The sequence below is a fragment of the Myodes glareolus genome, chromosome 10 (genome assembly GCF_982192425.1).
Source record: "Myodes glareolus chromosome 10, mMyoGla1.1, whole genome shotgun sequence".
NCBI classification, from domain to species: domain Eukaryota; kingdom Metazoa; phylum Chordata; class Mammalia; order Rodentia; family Cricetidae; genus Myodes; species Myodes glareolus.
In genome coordinates this window covers 40,010,394-40,034,323 of record NC_142035.1, presented here as the reverse complement: position 1 = coordinate 40,034,323, position 23,930 = coordinate 40,010,394, and the positions used below count along the sequence as shown (strand labels likewise).

The window sequence follows — 23,930 nt, the reverse complement described above, 5'->3', positions numbered from 1 at the left end:
CTTGAACATAGCATGGCACATCAAGTTGAGGTAGGACCAGCCTCCTTCCCCTGCATCAGGACTGGGCGAGGTAATCCAGCATGGGTGACAGTTTCCCAGAAGCCAGCTAAGTGCCAGGGGATCTCTCTGCTAGGAGCCTTATGAACATGACTGTCACACCCATGCAGAGGGCTCTTCTGGTACTATTGCCGTGGCCTTCCGAGGTGAAACCTATCCTGCTTTCGTTGACTTGTCTTTATTATCAACATAACTCCCAGAAGGATTTCTTCTGCCCTCTCCTGTCCTTACCTCCGCTACTTTTCCTCTTTAGTGCTGAAGGTTGTACCCAGGGCTTTGCACATGCTAGGAAACTGCTCTGCCACTGATCCACATCCTCCACCCCAAAGTGATCTTTTGCAAATTTCAGTCAACCAGGCTTAAAAATCTCCAGAGCCCTGTGTCACATAGGCCAGATTCTTTGTGATTGATATTGCTCCTACAATTCGGTTCCCAGTCACTCTGACCCCCTCTCCCATTTCTCCTTCATACTCTCCACTCCAGCTGTTCATCCTTCTTTGCTGACCCTTGCACACAGTAGGCACATTCCCATGTTAAGTCTGTGTGCTGTGCTTTCCCTCCGCCTGTAATATGACGCACACCCCTCATCCAGTTTCCCCGAGAAGAAAGTTTTGCTGTCCTCTCTGCTTTTGTCACTGTAGCCGCCATGTTAGTTTGCTTAGATCGTAGCCTCGATCTGGGTTTTTCAAATATAAGAATGCCTTAAAAACTCTCTCTCTCCTTTTTATATGACAAGACAGTGTCCTCTGACCTTCACATTCGTACTGTGAAACACACACACACACACACACACACACACACACACATTAAATGTCATACAGATTTTAAATCATGATGTGGTGCTCTTGAGGCATACATGAGCCCAGTAACTGTTATGTAAATATAAGCTAAAAGTTTTTTTCTATTCCTTATTTTTTTCTCAATATGTATTTAATTCCTTATATGTATTAAGGCTTAATTTTTTTCCCCAGTGGATTTTATGGGAAAGAGTAATCTGCATATTCAATCAGATAGTGTGAATATTTTAGCCATGATTTTTATGCACAGAAACAGCATACTGGAGCAGCATTGTTCCGATGACTTTGCCTTTTCGTTGAAGCTGGCTCAATCTACATTTTCTTATTAAGAAAACTTAACAGGTTACAGCTCATTTAATATTGAATTCTGAATCATCAGCACTGTTGACCAAAACTGAAAGGAAAGATCTTTGTGATATGAATCATGTTTCCTGTAGGTTCATTAATGGTAGTCCAGTTGGAGAATACTCCTTGTGCCAGGTCTACACTTTGTTCAGGGTGCCTTGCAGGTAATTGCTGCTCTTGTGAAAGGTTGTATTTATTATTTATTTTGTACTGGGAAGGAGTTGAACACAGGGTCTCCTGCTTGTTATGCATGCAGTCTACTTCTGAGCACTCTTTCCAGCCCTGTGCAAATTTTTGGTATTACTATTTTTATCTACTTATTATTTTATTATTTTGTTTGTTTTGAATTGCCACTTTGTTTCTCTGTGTCTGTTTTTTAGTTTTTATAAGTCATGTTCCCACTCATTAGGGACTAACTTTAGCCCTCGGATGCTATTATATTTTAACTCTCTGCATAAAGAAGAGAAACTTCTGATGCCAACCACTACTATTTTTTATGTTTGTTAGTTTAAAATATAAACAGTTTAAAGTCAAAATATGTTTAATGTGACTTGGGATGATATACACGCCCAAATGGCCTGGAAATCCGTTAAGTTCTTAACTCGGAATATAGTGGACTACTCTTCCCAAATATTACTCAACATTAGAAATGCTAACAAGGTTCCTAGAAGCACCTTTTAAGGAGGTGGGTTCAGGCTTCAGGGAGCTGCTGGCAGCTAGCCGGATCTCATACAGGGCCTTTCCCCATTTCCTGTCCTGTCTCTGTAGACAGGGATGTGTGCACAGGGCAGCCTCTTTCACTCACCCACTCTGATAGCTTAGGGCCATAAGCCTCTTGTGTGCCTGAAGCTGGAGAATGTCTTTTGGAAAGTAGACTGTTCTGAATGTAGCCAGCGATGGAGAGAAGAGTGTACAGTCAAGGTATCCTCCCATTCCCTCCAGATGACATCCATGGATAATTAATAAACGTTATATTTCCTTTATTTGAACCGAAGTTCCAGTTAATTTACTACTTACCATTCAGTAAGTGTTTCTGTGGGATCCATTCATGTACCCCTGAAGTATCATGTATCATGAAAAATCTTCCCACAGCTTAGAGTCCTGAGCAAGTGGCTCTGGCATGTCCTCACCCGGCAGGATATACCTGACTATGTGAAAGGGTCATTGTTGGTTTTTATTTATTTTTTTAAATTGCCATGTAGAGTTCCAAAAAGTGTTGGTAAACTTTTGTACCTTTGTCATGCTAAGCTATTGGATCTTCTTGTCCTTTGGGTGAATCTTTTATCAGTATGTGGTTTTGTTGATAGACATCCCTTTTTTTAATCAGTGCATTGTGGTTAGAAAACACTGATTCACTGACATATGCAAGTCTTTCAGATGCTGGCACATTTCATTCTGTAGTTTCCAGAGATCGTATACTGCTGCTTTCATTGTAACAGCGTTAAGTGCTAGGAAGTTTTCAGATTCTTGGTGTAAGAATCATAGTTTCCAGAATTTGATTTTTGCCCAGAGGCTTGAATTTTACCATCAGCAATAAATATTGTCCGTTTTTTTCTTGAAATGCCAGATATACTTCTTTTGAGGAATTGTCTCCCAGAGTCTTGATAAGCACGCCTTGCTCACTCTCCAGCAGCAGAGGCAGCAGAGGCTGCAGGTCTGACGTGCACAGGTGTCCCAGGTGCTCCGCTCGAGGTGACCATTCTCTCTCAGGTTCATCAGAGGTGCCTATTGCAGGCTTTAGAGAGTTGTGTACTCAAGTGTTGGCTTTATTAAATGAACCATTTTTATTGTGCCTTCTCTCACGTCTCCCCATGGAATACTACTTTGATGATTGCTAAGGAAGATGGAGTTGTGCTAATCTTCATTCACCCAGACTGTTTACCAAATACCCAGATACCTCCTGTTTGCTGTGGCTGTGAAGAATGCAGAAGGTAAAGTGATTTACTATGTCCTCCTTCAGTGTGTGTTCCCTTCTGCATTTTTGGGTATCCTGGGATGACCTTCCACAGGCTTTGCGTGATAGCGAAAAGGAAGAGTCAGGCTGTGGGCCAGTCCTCTCCTTTGGAGTTCCCTCTTCTTTCTGTCTGATCGCTAGCTCTGCTGTGGAGACTGTCGGTTCTGCATCAGCGCTGCCAGATGTTGCTCTGGGACTCTCTCTGCTGCTGGTGCCCACTTGCGACACTTCCCTAAGCAGTGTAGTTCAAAGTCTTTAAGATACTTGATACTTTTAATAAAACGGGTGCATATGGAATATATTTAACCTTCTACCACCTCTCAGAAGTATATTTTCATAGCCAGGAAACTCTGATGGAAAATTCAGTAGCATTTTTCCAGAATAAAGTTCATATTCCACCAGTATTGGGAGGAAATGTGTAGACTGCGACTGAGGTGCATGGCTGCCTTCTTCCCCCTTCTTCCATATACCCGACTGCTTGACACAAGTGCCCAGAGCAAGACCAGATTGCCAGCACTGTACTTTTCTGCTTGTGTTAGGAGACAATCTTCCATGAGACCTTGCGAGGGTGGTTGTTTGCTGCTGCGGAGGCATGAGTTTTTGAACTGCCCTATTCACACAAGCCTACTTTATTGCTTTGTTTGAAGATTGGGTGTGTCTAATGTAGTGGAAATTCATCCATTGAGTGTTAAGTACAGATGAAGCACATTTCAGAGCGCAGAAAGTCTTCTTAATTAGCATTTTTTGGACTATTCATATGACTGCTTCCCTCCTTTCATGTGAATTGCAGAATTTATCATCCTTTCCAGTTCATTAAATCACTAAAATTCTCTACTGTGCTATAAATAAATATGCTTGACCATGAATCGGGTTTGGTTGAAAGCAGCTTGTCCCTGTAAGTGATCCCGGTTAGCCCACACTTCTCCTTGAATGTCTGCATTGCGTTAAATGTTAGACTTCCAATAAACCGGAGCCTTACTTTAAGCGCATGCAGGGGCTTGCTTTAGGTTGAGCTCTATTATTTCCAGTTGCATTAGCTACAAGCTGATATAGTATTATAACCTGCGTTTGTGCTTGGACATGTCTGGGAGAGCCTCAGGATACATTTAATAGCTCTCTGTGTTCTTTACCGCTGTGCCTAGTTTAAGCTTGCAACAGACAGTTGGAAACACTTAGACCACAGTCTCAGGCCATTTTACCACAACATCAGTTGCACTGCACAAATTTAATATAGAGTGCTAATTGGACTTGGACGCGTTGGGCCTGAACTTTGCTCTTATGTAACCAGAGAATGCCAGGTGTGTGGGTGTGACCTGTTAGCTCTAGATAGAGCTGTGAGATGCAGCCCTAGAGAATGGCTTTTTAAATCTGGTGACATAAGCAGGGTAGTACTGTTGGGTATGGAGAGTGGAGCTGCCGAGGAGACCCGGACTTGAGGTATCCTCCGAACTGTAGGGTGAAGGATGGGGTGAGCCTCTGATCCGTTTATAGAAAAATAGCGCTGTGAAGATGGCAGGACGCAGCAGCGTCATTTGTACTATGAAGAAAGAAAAGAACAAGTCACCAGAGCTACAGTGAGTGAGTCAGACTGGGCGAGGGATCCAGAACACACTGGAAGTCGTACGGCTTGGGTGGATGCTTGCTGTGTGCTCCTGGTGTGCAGGCGAGTCCATTCTCACTGTGTTCTGACAGTCTCTGTGAAGACCATCCCAGTGCAACTGAGATTTGGCCACCTGCCATTTAATAAACATCTCTTTTTTTGTCTGTTGTTGATGTTATTTTAAATTTTACTAGAGGATATTAGTGTAAGCAAATAGTGAATCCTTAGTAGTTCCGTGACTTGCCCACAGCTGCCTGAGCAAAGAGAGCTAGCTGAGTAAGAGAAATTTTGTTCTGTCTTGAGTCTAGGCGTGACTTTGGTCTGACCCAGTTGTCTCTACACTGACATGATCTACTATGAGCCCATGCAGCTGAAAACTATGGTAAAATGATTCTCAGTGTATTGTTAGGAAAAATTAAAGAGTTCCCCCTTGGAAGATGTATGTTAATTTCAGTGGCAGGTAAGGGCCATAACACATACTTCTGCCTGAGGGTTGTGTGATGTAGTTGGGAAAACCCAGACTAAAGAACAGATTCTTGACTTTGGGAAGTGCGACTTTTTTTTTTTTTCCTTTTTTTTTTGAGACAGGATTTCTACTTTGGTTTCTGTCCTGTACTAACAGCCTGCCTCTGTTTTCTGAATGCTGGGATTAAAGCTACTTACCACCACAGCTCAGCAAGTGAGACAGATTTTAAGAGCAATTAGGTTATTTTATCTTTAGCTCTGTTAGTAGAAGCACTGACCCATCTAACTAGTATCCTTATCACAAAAAACAAAACTCACTGAGTATATTATTAGAATTGCGCTTTTATTCCAAATTCCTTATTTTTTGGTTCTAATATAGGAAATCAAATTAAGTATAGAAACTCCTCAGCATCCATTCACTTTACAACAGCAAGTGAGGTGGGAGCAGCGGAAGGTGCATCACCAGTGCACCTTATTTCCTGTGGCGAATGGAGGCTTCCTGAATATTCCTGGTGTTGACGTTGGTAAGGTTACACAGACATTTACAGTACCCTGTGGGTCTTTAGCAACACACCCTAGAATCTGCACTCTTTAAAGTTAATCAAAAGGTCATCAGGGCAGGGCAGATGCCTTAGTGGTTAGGTGTGCTAGTTGCTTTTGCTTTTGCAAAAAGCAACCTGGGTTCAGTTTCCTGCTACCATATGGCAACATACTTTAACTTTAGCTCCAGAAGATCCAGTGCCACCTTCTGGTGTCTGTGGGTACCTGCATGCATGTGCTACACATAAACTTAATGCAGGCACATGCATGTGCGCACACACCTGTCCACACAGAGATCTTAAAAGTAATTAAAAGTAGCATAAACCACTTTTAATTTGAACTTGAAAGAGATTTTTCTTTGAGTTTTTACTGGAAATTAGTTTCTACAGTACCCCATCGATGATAGGGTTTTTTGGTAATGCATACCTCTTTTTTATTTCATTTGAACATGTGTATTTCAGAGATGGTGTGTTACAAGCATGTGCAGGGCTGCAAGCCTCAGATCCTAGTACCTGGAAGACTGAGGCAAGGGGATTTGTCTGAATTTGAGGCAAGCCGGAACTGTATCATAAGACCCTGTTTACTTAAAAAAACAACAACAAAAACCAATGAAGGTGCATTTTCATCTCAGTTACTGCTGTTTTCTAGTTCTCCTTCCCCGAGTAACCAACCTGTCTTTTTGTATCATTATCATTTGCCAGAAATGATATTTTATTCCAATCATATATATTATAAAAATGAAGGAAGACATATCATTAAGAACTAGTAAATTAACGCCATGTGAATGTGTGTAGCATGGTAATGCAAACACGGGTTTTAACCAGTCCTTTCTATGTGGTTTGCTAAAAAATAAAATTTTGAAGGTCTTCCTGGTGTTGCTTCAAACATTGTGAAGTGTAAGATAATGTTTTGAGCAGTGCTTCTGTGTGATGGGAGAGGGTGAATTGAAGGGGATAGAGTGCCGCCTGTGTCTGTGCCTTGAGTGAGTAGGGGAACAGCACACATTTGAGTTGTGTTGTTTTTAGGATTCTCGTGTTTTAGGAGTTTTTCACTGAGTAGAGTTTGTCTGTGACAGATTTGGAATCCCATTATTAATCACAACTGGCACAAAATAACTATCAAGTGATTCAGGAATCGTCTGTATTCTGCTACCATTCATGTGCTCATTGGAGCAGGGTGTCTCTTCCAGTGCAGTCACACGTTCTCTAGTTTGTGAGTGACATGGGCTTTCCTCATGAAATGATCTGATTGTGATGTTCGTGGTGATTCTCCTAACACATGGTGGAGATTAAATTTGTCAAAATAAACAACCGTCTTGGTGATATACTCATTTTCTTCTTTTTTTAATTAATCAAAACATAATATTTTCCTTCTCTGTCATCTAAAGCAGATGACCTAGAAGAGGCCACAGCAGAGATTTTGTGGAGTTGCTCTGCTGTGACCATTCCCAGCAGACGTAGAATTTCCTATTAAATCAGAGATGTTTCAAAGAGATCTCAGGCACTAAAATTTCTTTGGATAAATTGTTTTCAAGTACATAGTAAGAGTCGTAAAGGGGAGGGGTGTATGGTCATTATAGTAATGTTTCTCCCTTTTAACTTGTTAATCCAGTCTGTTTATTTGAATATATGCAGCATCTTTTAAGGACTCATTTCATCCCCAGCTTTTACTTTATACAGTTGTTAAATCTTCAGTTGATAAATATCTCTAGCAACTGTTACCCAGTGAGTGGTTGGTTTCTACTAACTTCTTTTACTTGCATGCAGGGATGTTTTACCATGCCTGGCAATGGAAGTTCTTACTTTAGGTTTCATTTACGTTTTCCACCATATCAGCGGTTGTCATAGTAGCAGTCTCAGTTGAGAATTGTGATTATATACTTTATCAAATGCCTGCATGATGAAAGTACAATTGTTCTAATGTAGGTCAGCCCGCATTCTAGGCCCTCATCTGGTCGGTTTCAGGGCATATAGTTCTGTTGAGTTGTATTGTTACATTATTACACTGACTTCTGGGTACCATGAATTATAAAATATATAGTATAAGAAAAAAGGCCTAGTGGCTGTAATCACTAGATGCTGTCTTTTAATCATTAGATCCAGATTAAAGTGTATGTATGTTTATGGGAGAACTTAGTGAAACATTGCACATGTATTTACACTTAATTTTTATTGAAATAAATAAATAAATAAATAAAAAGGAAACTAACTATATCTGGTAATAGTTATGTGCAGATCTCTGTATATATATCTATATATATATGTCTTTGTAGGTGCCTGTAGATGCCAGAAAGGGACCACTCAGTGGTGCTGGAACCAATTCTAGTCCTCTTAAAGAGGGCTAGCCTACTAAGTGCTCTTAGCCCCTAAGCCATTTCTTCAGTCAATAAATAGATTTTTTTTTAAAAAAATTATAGAAATCTAGAGATTTACATAATCTAAACAGTATTTAGAGTATGTAAAACTTGGTGATAGATTATCTTTCTATTAAAATTTCTTGATCTTTACAAAATAATATATGTTGATACTTTTTTAAATAGCTGTCTACAGAATATCATATAATACATCTTAAATATTTGTTTTCAACATTATTTCATTCAATGTATGACTGAATAATTTCAGATTTAAATGATTTGTTCAGTATTCTAGCAAGGTATGTACTGCGATACAGTATGCTTCAGGGTTGTAATTATTGGGTATGTTAAATGCTGTATAGCGTTTTTTAAAAAATTGCTTCTATTTTCTGAGAATTGGTGCATTCTAACTTTGGATGCTCCCCCCTACCCAGATTTCAAGGTTAGTTGGAGTTCTTTCTAAAGGAGGTGACTTCCTAAACTAACCATGCATCTGCCTCACCCACCTAAACAGCTGAGGCGCACTTCCCTTAAAGGCTTATATTAGGTATCCTGACCCTTGGTGATAGAGTTCAAAGTGGCTCATTGGTTAGTGTGAGCATTGTCAGGTGACTAAGTGGCTGCTTGCAACTTCAGGCTTTGTCGTAGGTACTGTGGGGCGCTACAGCACTTGCCTCTGATTGAAGTCTGCAGACATGTGGCCTGCAGTGTTGTCTCCAGGTGTAGATTTGGCAGGAACAGTGTGGGATTCTGACAGATACATAGTTCAGAGACTTGAAGAATCAGAGCAAGCTGCAAAGTAATCTGGCACTTGTGTAGTCCACGGTGGGGCGAGAGCGTGCCTGGAGAGATGTGGTCAGCAGCTGTGCTACATGAAGATGGTGCAAGGCTGGGAAGGCAGAGTGCCACTGCTTCTGTGTTTTGGTTGAGTTCATCATAAGTGATGTTTCTTCTGCTTGAGTCCAATTGCTACTCATTGTGTGAACTTACCTTTGCAGACCATTTTCAACATTTATCAAAGTGCTTTCACAAACATGTAATTTTGGCTTCACAGTAAACGTGAGAGGACTGAACTGTGTGAAATTAATTATTCTATTTGGCAAATGAGGAAAATGAGGCTCTCAGATGCCAAGAAACCAATCTAAAGTCACTTGTTACTGGCTCTTGCCTTCTTCACTGTACATGTGTGGTGTTTGGCTCTTCGTTTATCTCCGGATTTAGCAAGCATGTAGCATGTTTTCCAGCAGCTGCTGCTATTTTTAGGGACTGCCAGCATTTTGTCTCTTATCTCTACCTCCCAGATCACAAGCATAACATTTGCTTGGTGCTGAAAGGAAAAATAAGCAAAACCCAAAGAGCAGTATATCACAACTCATCAGGTTGAACTGTTTTGCTGTTAGGTTCTGTGACTCTCTCAGTCTATCACACTGCCTTGGCTTTTAGGTATCTTCTAGTAAGCCGTATACAAGTCTCGACAAGGAGCCTAGAGTAGAGCAAGCAAAACAAGCGTTGCCAGCGTTGCTGTTGTGGTCACAGAACTCCATGTTAACCAGGAATAGCTGGTTTTCTGACTTTAGATCTACTCAGAGAACTTCCTGGATTTCAGCAACCTCTCCATGGCTGTTCCTTCCGTAGGAGGACTTTCTAGAGCCTGTCCTTGGAGCAGTCTTTCCTGATATGGCCCAGCAGGGGTGTGGACCGTGTGTCTGTATGGCTTTTGTCTTTGTGAACTCTGCGCGCGCGCGCGCGCACACACACACACACACACACACACACACACACATGTCTTAGAGTAGATTAGAAATATAAATAGAGGATTATGTGTGGTGTGATTGTTGTGAATGACACACCAGACTGAATGGGAAAAACAAAACATGGCAAGCAGACCAACACCCCCAACCCCGTTCATTTGTTGCCCTCCTCCCTGCCCCCCAGTTCACCTGTCGCCCTCCTCCCTGCCCCCTCAGTTTACCCGTCACCCCCCTATTTTACTGTGGACTTTTCTTCACAACCCCCTCACAACGTTTGGCAAGTGGCCTCTCAGACTGGTGTTTTTCCGACTTCCAAGATTTCCTTCCTCAAACTGCCTATTTAAGTTGCAATTTTGACAATTATAAAGTCAATAGAGAGCCGTTGTGTGCCCAGCACCTAGTACACTGCAGGCTCTGCACAGTGTATTTTGGGAATGGTTTCTTTAAAGGCTAAAGATATTCTTGGCCCAGTTACTTCATTAAGACCGATTAACTATGTCTTAAAAAGCTCTGAAACTGAGGCAGTCTAGGAGCAAGTGAGAAATGGTAGCTGGGAGGAGGTGTTAGGTGATCCTTCCCAACAGTAGGTGCTATGTCTGGGCTGGAGAGTGTGTAGAGGGGTTCTCTTTGTGTTTAAATAAAGTAGAAACAAAAGCAGAGAATAAAGATACTCAAATTAATACTTGGTTTGTTTGTTTTCCATATTTACTGTAGCAGTTTTCAACCTGTGGGGCGTGACCCCTTTGGGGTCTGATGACCTTTTACAGGGATTACTCACCTAAGGCCATTAGAAAACCCAGATATTTACATTACAATTCATAACAGTGGCAAGGTTACAATTATAAAGTAGCAACAAAATGATTTTATAGATTAGGGGGTCACCACAACGTGAGAAACTGCATTAATGGGCAGCAGCATTAGGGAGGTTGAGAACCGGGTGTTCTGGATCATGTGTTACTCAGAAAGACAGATGAAAGTTATTGTTTCTCTTTTCAGAAACAACATTGGACACTGCCTGTTGTGTATGGAATTTGAGGGATTTCATGGGCCCTCTGTTGAGTACATGGGGTCTTGCCTTCCTTTCTTCTGATAGTCCCTAGTCGAGGTTCCTGATGGAGGAGAGCCTTGGATGCTAGACTTAAGGTGGCTCACATAATAACCAGTTGTTTCCTAAACTAGTCATCAGATATGATTGACTGTATCGGGCCACGTCAAAATACAAAGAATAAAATAGAAACCATCAGCTTGAACTGTGTACTTGATCTCTTCGGATATGTGTGCTCTGTTCAGAGTCAGACTATAGGATGTGATTCTGCTGGATTAAGTGTCAGCTGGAGAGATGCCCTTCCAAACAACCTCACTGTTGTGCTGAGAAAACTGAGTCCCTTAAAGACTGACTTGATTTCAGAGTGCACCCCCCCTCCATGTAGTTAAGTGGCATAGCTGAAAGGGAACTGATGTTGGTTGTAGATGTTGACAATGTACACCTAGCTTTCTGAGACAGAATTGTGGAGGTGTTGATTGGTAAGATTTGGCTGGTTCATCTGCCTTTTTTTGAACCCTCGCTGTTGACCTCTGAGAATCTGGTGTGGGTTTTCCAGAGAGCCACGCCACATCCTAGGTATTCTGATTTGGCTGACTGCTCACCTAGATCCTAGAATCGCATTATTAATCAGAACAGAAGCGCTTAAGAACAAGATATAAGAGGTTAAGTTCTTGTCCAAACTAATATATCTTGAGTTGTTTGCTCATTCATTTGAATTGAAGGCAACTTGTGGTGGTGGGTGTTGAACTTAGATATTTAGTGAATTCTTTCTCAAACTTGAATACCCTGGGAAAGTCCTTGTGAAAATTCTGGTTTGATCCAGTTGAGATTCTGCATTCCCTAAAGATTCCTGGCGTGTTCTGCCTCTGGCCCTGGGATTTCAGGTTTAGCAGCAGTGTTTGACCTGCCTTGTCACTGTAGCAGGAAAGGCAGCTGTGTGTGCCTTTCCCTTTGCCCGCCATGTTACAGCCACCTCCCCAGCCTGAGTGACAGAGTGGCCTTCTGCAGCAAGCACTGTCCTGGTGTGTCTAAACTCAGTCTTCTTTCACTTAACTGGCATTTTTCAAGCTTTTCTTACAAAGCTTGATTTTCCAAATACCTGGGATCTTTACTTTTAAAAAGAGTTCTTTTCTAAAGCGTTACATAATTCCTTTTCTCAAAAAACTGACTGAACTTTTCCTCTTCTCTTGAGGTCAAAACCGTCGTTTTGGAGGCTCTTTGGGATGGGTGTTGAGCTAGCTGTATGTAAAACAAATAATGACCTCAAAGCCTCACGTGTTGTTCTTCTTTTTCTTGTGTTTTGTCTTTTTCCATTGACAAATAATAATGACTGTCTCAAAGCGGCTGCTTTTCCCTTTCCATTTTAATTGATTAGTTCTGACCTGAGAGGCTAGATACTGGGTTTGTAAGAAATAAGTTTGGGATTTATGCTCAGAAGGACCTGCCCCTCAGAAGGGCTTTCAAGGCAGATGTAAATGAGCCTCCAGTAGAGAGACCCTCTGTTCAACCTCTCCTGATAGGCGGCTCCTGCAGCAGCTACTTGTTTGCCTACTGCCTTTTCCTTGGTGCCCTGGGAGTGTGTGTGTCTGTCTGTGGATATGTATGTGGGTGTGTCTTTGAGCGATTGTGTGTGTATGTGTAATTTGTGCTGAGTTTGTATGGTATGGGATGTTTGTGTGTCTGGTGTGATGTATGTGTGGTGGGTATGGGGTTTGTGTGTGTGTTTTGTGGTGGGTGTGTTGTGAATGTATATGATGTGTGGGGTGTTTGGTGTGTGTGTGTATCATATTGTGTGGTGGTGGGTGTGGGTGTTTGTGTGGTATGTGTTTCGTGGTATCATGTGCGATGTTTGTATGTGGTGTGATGTGTGTGTGTTGGGTGTGAATTTTTCTGTGTTTATCAGTAGTGGGTGTGGGTGCCTGTGTGATGAGTGATATATTTGTGTGTAGTGTGTATATGTGTAGGCCCGAGGTTGACGTAGCATGTCTCTCATCGCTTTTTGCCTTATTTTTTGAGAAAGTCTATTCATTAGACTGTAGCTCACCTATTGGCTAGGCTAGCTTGCCGGTGAGCCTCACGTAATCACCTCACCCATTATTAGAGCTAGTGTTACACTAGTGTTACAGGGACGTGCTATTGTGCGTAGCCTTGGTTTTCTCTCTCTGTCTCTGTCTGTCTCCTGGCAAGTACTTTAGTCACCATCTCCCCAGCCTTTCTGGATACTTTTTCAACAGGTTATTATTTCTCCAACATTATGCTAAAGTACAGCTGAAGGTGGTTCGTAGGTACTGTTGCTTGGCGTCTTAGCCTGCAGTTGATATTCCAGTAACTGTGATAAATAAGCATTACTCAGGCTCCACCTAGAACAGGCATAGGTAACCTTGTCTCTTAAACACTGTGCCTGCAGTGGATTTGCCAGTGACTTTTAATAATAATGACAGCACAGAGGATGATCTGACTGAGTTAAGGATAAGGATGCTAGGGATTGAAAGACCCATTCTTGGTATGTACTGTGTTAGTGATGGTGACAGCTGGTTCTCATTTGCTGAGCCCTTACCTTGCCAAGAAGTCACTGTGCAGGTGAATGGCCCTGGAGCGTGCTTCATGGAGGGGCAGCGAGTAGCCTCTGTGCTTTGAGCACATGAGAGTCATCCTGTAAATAGGAGTAAAAGGCCCTCCTTATAAATCTGTAAGCTGTGTAGCAGCTCCAGTATGTGCTGTGTTACTAGCCACTGCTGGGGGAGCCTGATTCCCATCTGAGGCAGAGTCCTTTTGCCTTTTAACTAGGTAATAACAGACTTTTGATCATTTTAAATAGCCCTGTTACTGGTGCTGTGTTAGAGCTCGTGGGTTATTTTATTTACAATTTGTATAACAAGATTAAGTTTAGCCATGAGAGTTGAGTGGATTTTGAGATCTGAACAGAGCCCCCTCTGACATATTTTTAGAAAATTACAGTATCTAAACACCGATTACCAAATTTGTTTCATTTGAATGCTATTTTCATATCTAGAATTTGTTCTGGGCTTCATTCAGCTCAGCTAAGCGTGCTGGTATAAGCTCATCGTAATTAACAGGCTTTTGTGACCTGGGACTCGTGTCCAAAGATCACTGCATAGCTTGAAAACACTGGAAAGTAAGCTCAATGCATGACATTCATAAAGACTGGTAAAAGACCGCCCCACTCCAGCAAAACTGTACTTAAATGTGTTTGGTTTGGTTTTAGTACACTGATTCCCTTCAGCTTTAGAGACTATAGAATCCTGTTCAAAATAGTTGCAAGTAAATGCTGCTGAGAGGAAGATTTTTGCCAGAAGGAGAGATTAGACATATGTGTTCCCGTTCTTTGTTAATGGGATTTGCTTGTTTGGGTTGAAGTGAAAATGTTCCTGAACTAAAACGAAATAAACCCCTCCCTTCCTGTTTGCAAATGTATTTCATTTGCTGTTTATCTTATTTAAATATACAGTAGAACAGAAAATATAGCTGCTGTTCCTTTAATATCAGAGCTGTGCATGCTACAATAGGTGTCACTGTTTGGCTTGGTCCAATCCTGATTGGTGGCTTCAGCTATTGGCTCGGAGCGCTGGCTGTCTGACTCCGGCTGCAGGGCTGTAATACCTACTCTCCTCTCTCCGATCCATTCACCACACAACTTCGCCGGCCAAACAGACTCGCTGGGCTCCGCACATCCTGCTAACCTAATTCAGAAAGCAAGCGCCACAGCTCTGCCTGCCGCCTTTGCTCAGCATAGCCTTTTCAGGTGATCCAGAAAACGGCCGTTTTTATGAGCAGATAAGAAAAACAGGAATCATGATGGGAATGTATTTAACAGATCCGGTCCTGGATAAAACTTAAAGCCAGTTCCTCTTCAACATAGTGAAAAGGTCACCTTGCCTGGCTGAGAAAAGCAGCAAAACCCCAGCTTGTCTGTTTCCTTTATCATCTTAGCTCTGGCTAGACTCTCGGCTTGGATGTTCGAGCACATTTGGGATATCTAGCTCTAGAGAGAGACATCCTGTACTCATGGTAGATGATAAAGAAAAGAACATGAAATGTCTCACCTTCTTCTTGATGCTTCCAGAGACGGTAAAGAACAGGTCCAAGAAAGGTTCAAAGAAAGCAAACAGCAGCGGGGGCAGCGGCAGTGGCAGCGGCGGTGGCAGCAGTGGCAGCGGCAGCAAGTTGCCCCCAGTTTGTTATGAAATAATTACCTTGAAGACTAAGAAGAAGAAGAAGATGGCTGCTGATATATTCCCCCGTAAGAAACCAGCCAGCTCCAGCAGCACCACTGTCCAGCAGCACCACCAGCACAATCTCTGTAACAACAACCTCATCCCAGCCCCCAACTGGCAGGGTCTTTATCCCACCATCAGAGAAAGGTAAGTGCCGGCCAGGGTGTTTACTTTCAAAGTTTACCAGTGCTGAAGTTTCTGCTTTTGCATGACCTGTGGTGCATTTTAATATGAATCCCCGTTTCCTCCTTTCCCAGAACCTTTGCTGGTAATGGAAAGCCACCTTGTATCTTCTCCAAAACAGTACAGCTGTTTTCCTCTTAGATAAAAAATGTTTTTGCAAGCTGTAACATTTAAACAGCAGGCATGTGTCTGTGGAACACAGAAGAGAAACCCTTCATTTGTCCTAAGCCGTGTGAAAGTTTGGCTAACTTTTGAAACTTTAGTTACTTCCTGTGTGTTTGCAGTGATCTCAGACAGTTGTGCGGCTGGACCCTTTATTTGCTTTTTTTGCTGTGAAGTCACTGAACTGTTGTTCTTAGCTTGAGTAGCTTCTTTAAGTTTTTTGCATGTTGGGGAAAGGGATGGTAAGAATACAGACTGCTGGGAATTAATGAATTGCCTCTGTTTGTAGAAATGCGGTGATGTTCAATAATGACTTGATGGCAGATGTACATTTTGTGGTTGGACCACCAGGTGGGACTCAGCGGTTGCCAGGACACAAAGTAAGCAACAGCTGCATTACCGGTTTAGTCTTGAGATTTATGTAGAGAGACCCTCACAGCCCGGAGCTTGGTGTGGGCAGCCTGCCGATGGCAGGCAGTGCACATTTCGCAGGATTACAGAGGAAACAGACCCTTTCCAAGGGCTTTAGCCACACTTAATTTTGTCTTTGTTTCCTTCTTTGTGGTTATATATATCACACAGAGAATGCCCTTTTCACTCTCCACTGATAGGAAGCACTGTAACAGGTTTGGAAAGTCTGCTGTTTACTGTTCCTATAGATATCAGATAAATAAGCTTTGGTTTTACTTATTTCACAGTGCGGGGGTTTATTAATGTCAAGGCTTTGAGATATTAATAGAGATCACCTCCTGTGTGGCAATCTTATGTTCCCTGCGAGGGTGCACGTACCCTGGCTGCTGCAGAGAAGCAGGTTAGGGACTTTACATCCCCCACCCCTGACTTGCCAGTTGTTTTCGGGATTGACTGGCTGAAAATGCTTTCAGTTTAGTGCGTGAAATGAGATTTCCTTTTCTCCACAGTATGTCTTAGCTGTTGGGAGCTCAGTGTTCCATGCAATGTTTTATGGAGAGCTTGCTGAGGACAAAGATGAAATCCGAATACCGGACGTCGAACCTGCTGCTTTCCTCGCCATGCTGAAGTAAGCATTGTCTGTCTGTTTGGGAAGAGTTCGCTTGTGCTGTCTGTGCTCTGCCGGCTTCAGAGTCAGAGGGAAGTTCTCTGTGAGAGGAGAGAGTCTGAGAGAGAGGGTGCTGCTTGCCTTGTAGTAAATGGGTTTGGAGGAAACTGCTCTTAGTTTTTCCGCGGAAGTCGTATGGAATGTTGCAGGCATTTAGAGTCTTGTCTTAGCCTAGAGCCTAGGGGCGAATAGCTTATGTAGTGAGCTGCTCTTTAACGACGTTTTAGAAGAAACACAGCTTTCTGGCATAGACGTTATTTAATAGTCGTGTTCTCCAGAAAGCAGTGTGTGTTAAGAGGACTTGAGAGAAATATACCTTCTTCAGAATTGTAGAAATTAGGGACCTTGTTTGGTTAGCAACACTGGGGAGACACATGTCTGCTGAGTTGTCTCGTGCCACCAGAAGTGGAACTTGTTAACTGATCTCTGCCCACACATATTTCACACACAAAATTGGACATGTTTATGGTGATGAAGAGAATTTTGAATGGTAAAATAGTTTTCTATAGATTTATTCAAGCAGTCTTCAGTTAGTGATATAGAAGTCTAAAAAGGATTAGGTAGGCTAGTTACATATTTACGTAAAATGTTTCATATTTTATGGGTCCTTTGCAAACTCTTGCATTTTAATCAGATACTAAAAAATCATCTTTACCTATGTTTGATACTAGACAATAGAATAGTCTACCATATGATTAAGCCCAGTTACTGGAAGTTATATTTATAAAGTTTTTTTTAGACTGTATTTTCGACATAAGTTCAAGGTTATCTGCTAGTCTGGAGATTTAAGTTTACTGGAATAAATTTTTAAAAAAGTATTTGAAAAGAAATTGCTCAGTGGGTCAACCAGTTTGACAGTAGTCTCACAAACTGTTCAAACAATTAGTGTTTATTATTTACTGTCTGCTGAAAAGTAAGTTAGAGTCAGTTCTAGTTTCTGTAGGCACTTAATTCCTTGGTCCTGTTATAGCTTTGAAATCTGATTGAACTAGAACTTTCATAGTGGGAAGCAGGGGGATTAAAGGCGAGTGAGTATTTGAGGTACAGTAACTGCTCCATTTCTTCTTAACCTTTGGAGTCCATTAGACACAGTCGCCCAGAAGCCTCTTCACATGCCTGTGACGTCAGTCGCTGTGACAGTGCCAGTCTGTTGTTGAGTGGGATGCCGCCCTAGTTAACGTGTTGGCCTCACCGAAATCAAATAGAGTGTTGTATCCTAGACATGTGACAACCAGGAACCATGAGCAAGAATGGCAGAAGGTTGCATCTTGCCCAAGTCGTACTAGTACAGGTTTTAAAAATTATCCGTGGGATCAGGTGGAGGTCAGAGTAGCACTGCAGTGGGCTCCCTTTGCCTTGCTGGTGTGCTGTAGTTGAGACAGTAACTGAGGTTTCCTCTTTCTGCATCCTGGGTGAGTACCTGTGTGTTTAGGAAAGGCGTGTTAGCTCCCGTGAATTCCAGGGTGAGACTGCAAATCCAGCCCGTGTTCTGGATCGCCCCTAGTCTAGCCCCTGGGCATACAGCTGTACTACAGCTGTGGTGTTGAGTGGTCTTGCCAGTGTAACCGGCTTAGCCTTTTAGAGAAGAGCATTTCCTGGAAGCCAAAGGCCCTTCTGTGTGTGACTGTGCAAACTTTGGCTTCTATGTGTATGTCTATATTTTTTTCTTGGAAAAGCTATTTTTAATTTCTTTACTTAGGTATGTTTTACAAACATGAAATAAAGTAACTATCACAAAAGCCCACCAGATAAAGTATTCTAAGCTTTAGTGGAAAACTTAAAAGGATAAATTTTCTTCGTGTTGTTCACTGGTAGAGTTCTTATTGACTATTTTTCTTGTCCTGTAATAAAAGATATCAGGTGGTCTCCACCTTTACATACTGTTGTGAGAAACTGCCACAATTCCCCCAAACAACAAGAAGTATTTCATCTCTTGAGATAGGTACCGCTCATCAAATCACAGAATTAATGCACGTTGAAGCTCTTTGCTTTGTCTTTTAATAGATGCATGTGAAAGCAATGTATTCTTCAGTTCTGAAAGTAGGAAGAATATGTGGGGGACGCATGAGTTTAGAAAGTTAGAACTCAAAAAATTTTGTGAAGTTAACTGAAAAGGGAGTATTGACGTTTGAATTTGATGATTTATTGAACTTAGAACCGCTTCAGAAATATTTAATATCAGGTTTTATTTTATATTTTAGAAAAGTCCAAAATCTTTCAAATGTATTTTTTGACCTTAGTGTCAAAAGACTAAGTTTTTATTAGAATGTGCAGAAAATAATTGGAATGAAACTAGATATATTATACTTTACACTTTGATCGCTCTGAGGTTAAGGGTACTGCTATTGCAGAGGACCAGAGTTCAGGTTCTAGAACCTTATCAGATAGCTCACAACTGCCTATAACTCCAGTTCCAGGGGATCCAGTGCCCTCTTCTGGTCTCCAGGAGTATCGAGGTGCACAAACATACACACATGCACATACAACAATATATAATAAATACTGTGTTAAACTGTGGGATTGGGAATGGCAATGTTTTAACTTAATAGGGTATAATAGAATTTTGCTGTGTTTTCATAATCTTATCTGATATATAGGCATCCTTTAGATAATTGCAGTAACTCCTGTTTTGTTGAAAATATACTGAAAATGTATAGGATAGAGAATGAATGATAACACAGTTAATCCCTTTGATTATATAAGCTTGGTGCTGAGCTGAAATATTAGTACCTTATGAATGTGTTTTAGATGTTTTTCTAACATGTTTGTAGTAGCTGTCACATGAAATCATATTCTTGGACAGGCTTGAAGGCGGTGACTTCCTTCCTTGCCGCACATGCTCATTTTGTGGAAATCCGTTTACATGTTGGATGCTTTTTTTCAGATACATCTATTGTGATGAAATTGACTTGGCTGCGGACACAGTGCTGGCCACACTGTATGCTGCCAAAAAGTACATAGTTCCTCACCTTGCCAGAGCCTGTGTTAATTTCCTGGAGACCAGCCTGAGCGCCAAGAACGCCTGTGTGCTCCTCTCTCAGAGCTGCCTGTTTGAGGAGCCAGACCTGACACAGCGTTGCTGGGAGGTGATTGATGCTCAAGCTGAGCTAGCACTCAAGTCTGAGGGGTTCTGTGACATCGACTTCCAGACACTCGAAAGTATCCTCCGCAGGGAAACGCTGAATGCCAAAGAAATAGTAGTTTTTGAGGCTGCCCTGAACTGGGCTGAAGTGGAATGCCAGCGGCAAGATCTGGCCCTGAGCATTGAAAATAAACGCAAGGTCCTAGGAAAGGCACTGTACTTGATCCGCATCCCCACCATGGCCTTGGATGACTTTGCAAATGGTGCTGCACAGTCCGGGGTATTAACTCTCAACGAGACCAATGACATCTTCCTCTGGTACACTGCATCCAAAAAACCAGAGCTGCAGTTTGTGAGTAAAGCCCGCAAGGGCCTGGTCCCCCAGCGTTGTCACCGATTCCAGTCATGTGCCTACCGGAGCAACCAGTGGCGCTATCGGGGTCGCTGTGACAGCATTCAGTTTGCAGTTGATAAGAGGGTTTTCATCGCAGGCTTTGGGCTGTATGGCTCCAGCTGTGGCTCAGCAGAATACAGCGCCAAGATTGAACTCAAACGGCAGGGCGTTGTCCTGGGCCAGAACTTGAGCAAGTACTTCTCAGACGGATCCAGCAATACCTTCCCTGTGTGGTTTGAATATCCAGTGCAGATTGAGCCAGACACCTTCTACACAGCCAGCGTGGTGCTGGATGGCAATGAACTCAGCTACTTTGGACAGGAAGGCATGACGGAAGTTCAGTGTGGCAAGGTGACTGTCCAGTTTCAGTGCTCCTCAGACAGCACCAACGGCACTGGGGTACAGGGAGGGCAGATCCCCGAACTCATATTCTATGCTTGAGCCTTCCTTTCCTTGCGCATCATGAGACACCCCACATGGGCCCTCCTTGCCTGACGCTTAGCTCGTCTCCAGATGTGTGGTCAGCACAGGTAATTTGTAATGAATGAAGCAGTAGGCAGTTTCTAATGTCTTTGAACCTTTTAATTATGTACAGGCTAAAATGCAACATTCCGCTTTTAACTGTATGCTTAGAAGAGCCAGGTTCTTACTCAGGCTTTGTGGTCTTAGAGTTGCGTCTGTATGCCTAGGGAAATCATGTGGCTTCTCCAAGTGCCCACCAACCTCCACTTTTGTACCTCTGAAGAAGATTTTGGATTGACTTGAATTTCCTTTGATGAGTGGAATATGTATTCTAAAGTAATATTATCAAGTTATTTTTCAACAAAACCTTTCCCTTTCTCTCAAAATAAACAAAAACAAAAAACAGGTAAACCTCAGTGCACAATTTTGAAAGAATATTTACTTTATAGCAAGTAAACTTAGAAAGTAAACAGGCCAGTAGTTATGTTTGCCTCTGTTCTTTTACACTTGTTGCTTCTGGGCCTTGCTTTTATATTCTTTCCATGTTAAGTTCCTGTATGTGTTTCATACTAAGCAGTTCCCACTCTGGGTGTAAGGAATTGGCTTTTGTTTAGGCCTTGACTAAGCAGACTTCAGTTCTTTCCGTTTAGGAGACAAGATACCAGAGTGCAGCTACTTCACTGAGAATTGATGGAGTTAGAAAATTTTGTTGTCAACAGAAAAAATAAAGTTGCAAACATGCTAATGTATACTATAATGGGTAAAAGGGAAGCCTGAAAATGTCCTATACAATGAATAGTTCCATTTTTTAATGAGACTCATACACAATTTGAAAAAGCCACTCTTGCCTGGTAGTTTTCGACAGCCCTCAACTCACTCACTCTCTCTCTCTCTCTCTCTCTCTCTCTCTCTCTCTCTCTCTGCTTGTTAAGTCTTACTGCATAGGATTTGTGTTACTCCCCGCTCCCTCCCTTGTTAGAAGAGGACCAAACAGTGGAGGTATGGAGTAATGGTAGCACTACTTGTCAATGTGATAAAGTGCTTTTTATGCTTTTTTTTTTTAAATTGGAACATTATTTCTCTGATCTTTGACCATAGACGATCTTATTTGTTGATTATGAGCAAGTTTCTGGACTGCTAGAACCTGGCCTCTGGCCATCTTAAAGTGCCAATATATGCCTGCAGGGTTTTTGAAAAATGGTTCGGAGTGACACTGGGTTATACCCAGTACTCACCTCATCAGCATCCCATGCCGCTCTTATTTGTCCATGATAACCATAAGCAAAGAGGGAAAAGCTCACAGACAACTTCTCCTTCCATGATGGCTTGTGTTGGCTTAGTGCCTGTGACCCTGGTAGTGTCCAGTGTGGTCACGAGAAACTGAAATATCCATGTGTTTCTGGGCAGCTTTTCTGCTCAGCGTGATCCTGAGATGGCTTCCCGCCACCCAGAGTGTGGTCCCTGGCCGCCTCCTTCTCCTGCTCTGTAAGCCCAAGTTGGCTTCCCTGGAGCAGGGGCTAGTCCTGGGGTGTGTGTGTCTGTCTGCGCATGCAATATGCGCATGAAAGAGTGCTTGCCAACTCAGGAACTGCCTCCTCCCTGTCTGGCTAGTGGTGGGTGTGTCAGAAATGCCTCCCACCCCCTGCTGGTGCCAGCAAGGCCCAATGAGTGACTGATTCCACTCACTGTGCTTCTGGGCCACTTCTTCCCCTATAGATATGGGCTTGCGGCCTTTGGCCAGCTTCCCTGGTGGAGGAGAGCAATGGATTATGGGAAATGTTTTAATCATTTTGCCATTACTTACATCTGTTGACATAGGTGACCAAAAGCTGTTATTGGTGACAAGGACTACTTTACGAAATGATCTCTCAATTGTTTCCTAATAAAGGAGATGACAGGTTGTAGTTTTGGCAAAGCATCAATAAAATAAAGGTACATTGTCAATTAAAATTGCTTCTACAAAGGCTTTTGTTTTAAAAATTATGGTTAAACATTTCAGTAACTCATAGCTACCATACAAATTGGTAAGCCTGACCAGAAGGCACTTACTGTTAAGCCAGAGGAGAAGGAATTTTGTTTAGCACTAATCTAATCGAGTCCTGTCAGATAGTTTGGGCTGGGTGTGATAGCCTTAAAGGAGCAGCATCCAGCCCAACTCTTACTGTGACTCAGCTGCCCTCCATGTGGCGTGGCAAGTGCAGTTCACTGAGGATGGGAGAACATAACTTTATATTAGTTATTAGTATGTTTCAGAAAAGAACACGCCCACTTTCTGACCTCTGATAGGAACTGTAGGTAGGATTGGAAAGCTGGACCTAAACTGAGAGATTTTATGTTCAGAGCCTGTTCTCTTACCTGCATTTTCAGCAAAATGAAAGGTAATGCGCTTGCTTTGGTTTTCTTTGGTAATTTTGAACTCTGTAGTTTGTAAAAATAGGAACCATTGTTCTGACAGGGCTGGCAGCTGTAGTGTAAAACACAACTTTATTAAGCTGAAAACGCTGTAGATGCTTTTCCCTGCATACCTGGAAGTCTTCATCATTGCTCATACTGGGGATAAGGGTAACTAGGCTAGCAGTTCTAATGCAAAATTCCTTAATCATATCGTAAGATAGTATTTAAGTAAACGGTCTCATTTCTACATAATTATTGCACTGAACTGTCTTTTTTTTAAGGTGTTTAAATAAGCTAGCTAATTCAGTACACTAGGCAACTGTGCATCAGTGTGCTTGACTTTAGCAGCTTACAGCATTATTTATGAAGGAAAATATATAAATATGAAGTACCTCATGTTGAATGTTATTGTACTGTATTTTCAATGTAACAGTGCAGATCTTGTTAGACACATGAATGTGTATAATCATGTTAAATGCAAATAAAATAAAACTGGTTCATAGATTTGCTTTCTTATCATTTTTGTTTCTCCCTTGAAGTAGTAAAAAATTTGTCCCTTTGGGTACCACTGCATTTTACAATGATCATTTCACAGGAGCATTTATATGCGAAGTTTTCAGTATCTTTGATTCCTAAAAAAACATGAAATTTAAGGTAGAAGCATAAGAGAACAATGAGTATGTTAATCAGTTGCATTGTTCAAAGCTTGACTGTTCACTTAATGAGAGTGAGTGAATGGATGCATTTATATTCCTGTTATGGAATTTGTGGTTGGCTGGCATTCCAAACTATAGTTGCCATAGTTGCTTAAGTCTCTATCTCCCCGTGCTAAGCGGGTGTTGTGCTGAACAGCATCTGGGTTCTAATGGGACCTGCATTGCTGTTTCCCGAGATCTTAATTGGATCCAGAAATAAACTGCCAAATAAGAATTTTAGTGGAGTTGTTATATAATCAGTTCATTTCCCATTCTGTTCCCCAGCGTTCTGCTTGTTGGTCTTTTGGATAACAATCAGGTGTATCTCCCTTTATCAT

At 42.0% G+C, this 23,930-nt stretch overlaps 1 protein-coding gene across 3 annotated transcripts in view; it reads left to right on the top strand.

Annotated features, from left to right (window-relative positions):
* Positions 1-23,399, top strand: part of Btbd3 (BTB domain containing 3) — a 29,909-nt gene extending 6,510 nt beyond the window's left edge. Inside the window, exons 1-5 of one of the 3 annotated variants that reach the window (XM_048455438.3) lie at positions 3,043-3,130; positions 14,992-15,289; positions 15,777-15,867; positions 16,408-16,526; positions 19,450-23,399. In XM_048455438.3, coding sequence (XP_048311395.1) covers positions 15,147-15,289; positions 15,777-15,867; positions 16,408-16,526; positions 19,450-20,482 — 1,386 coding nt within the window. In that variant the 5' untranslated portion in view covers positions 3,043-3,130; positions 14,992-15,146 and the 3' untranslated portion in view covers positions 20,483-23,399. Of the gene's footprint in view, positions 1-3,042; positions 3,131-14,502; positions 15,290-15,776; positions 15,868-16,407; positions 16,527-19,449 lie in introns of those variants that run through there. The other 2 variants (XM_085696789.2, XM_048455437.3) reach the window with 2 other exon arrangements.
* The last annotated feature ends 531 nt before the right edge of the window (positions 23,400-23,930 follow it).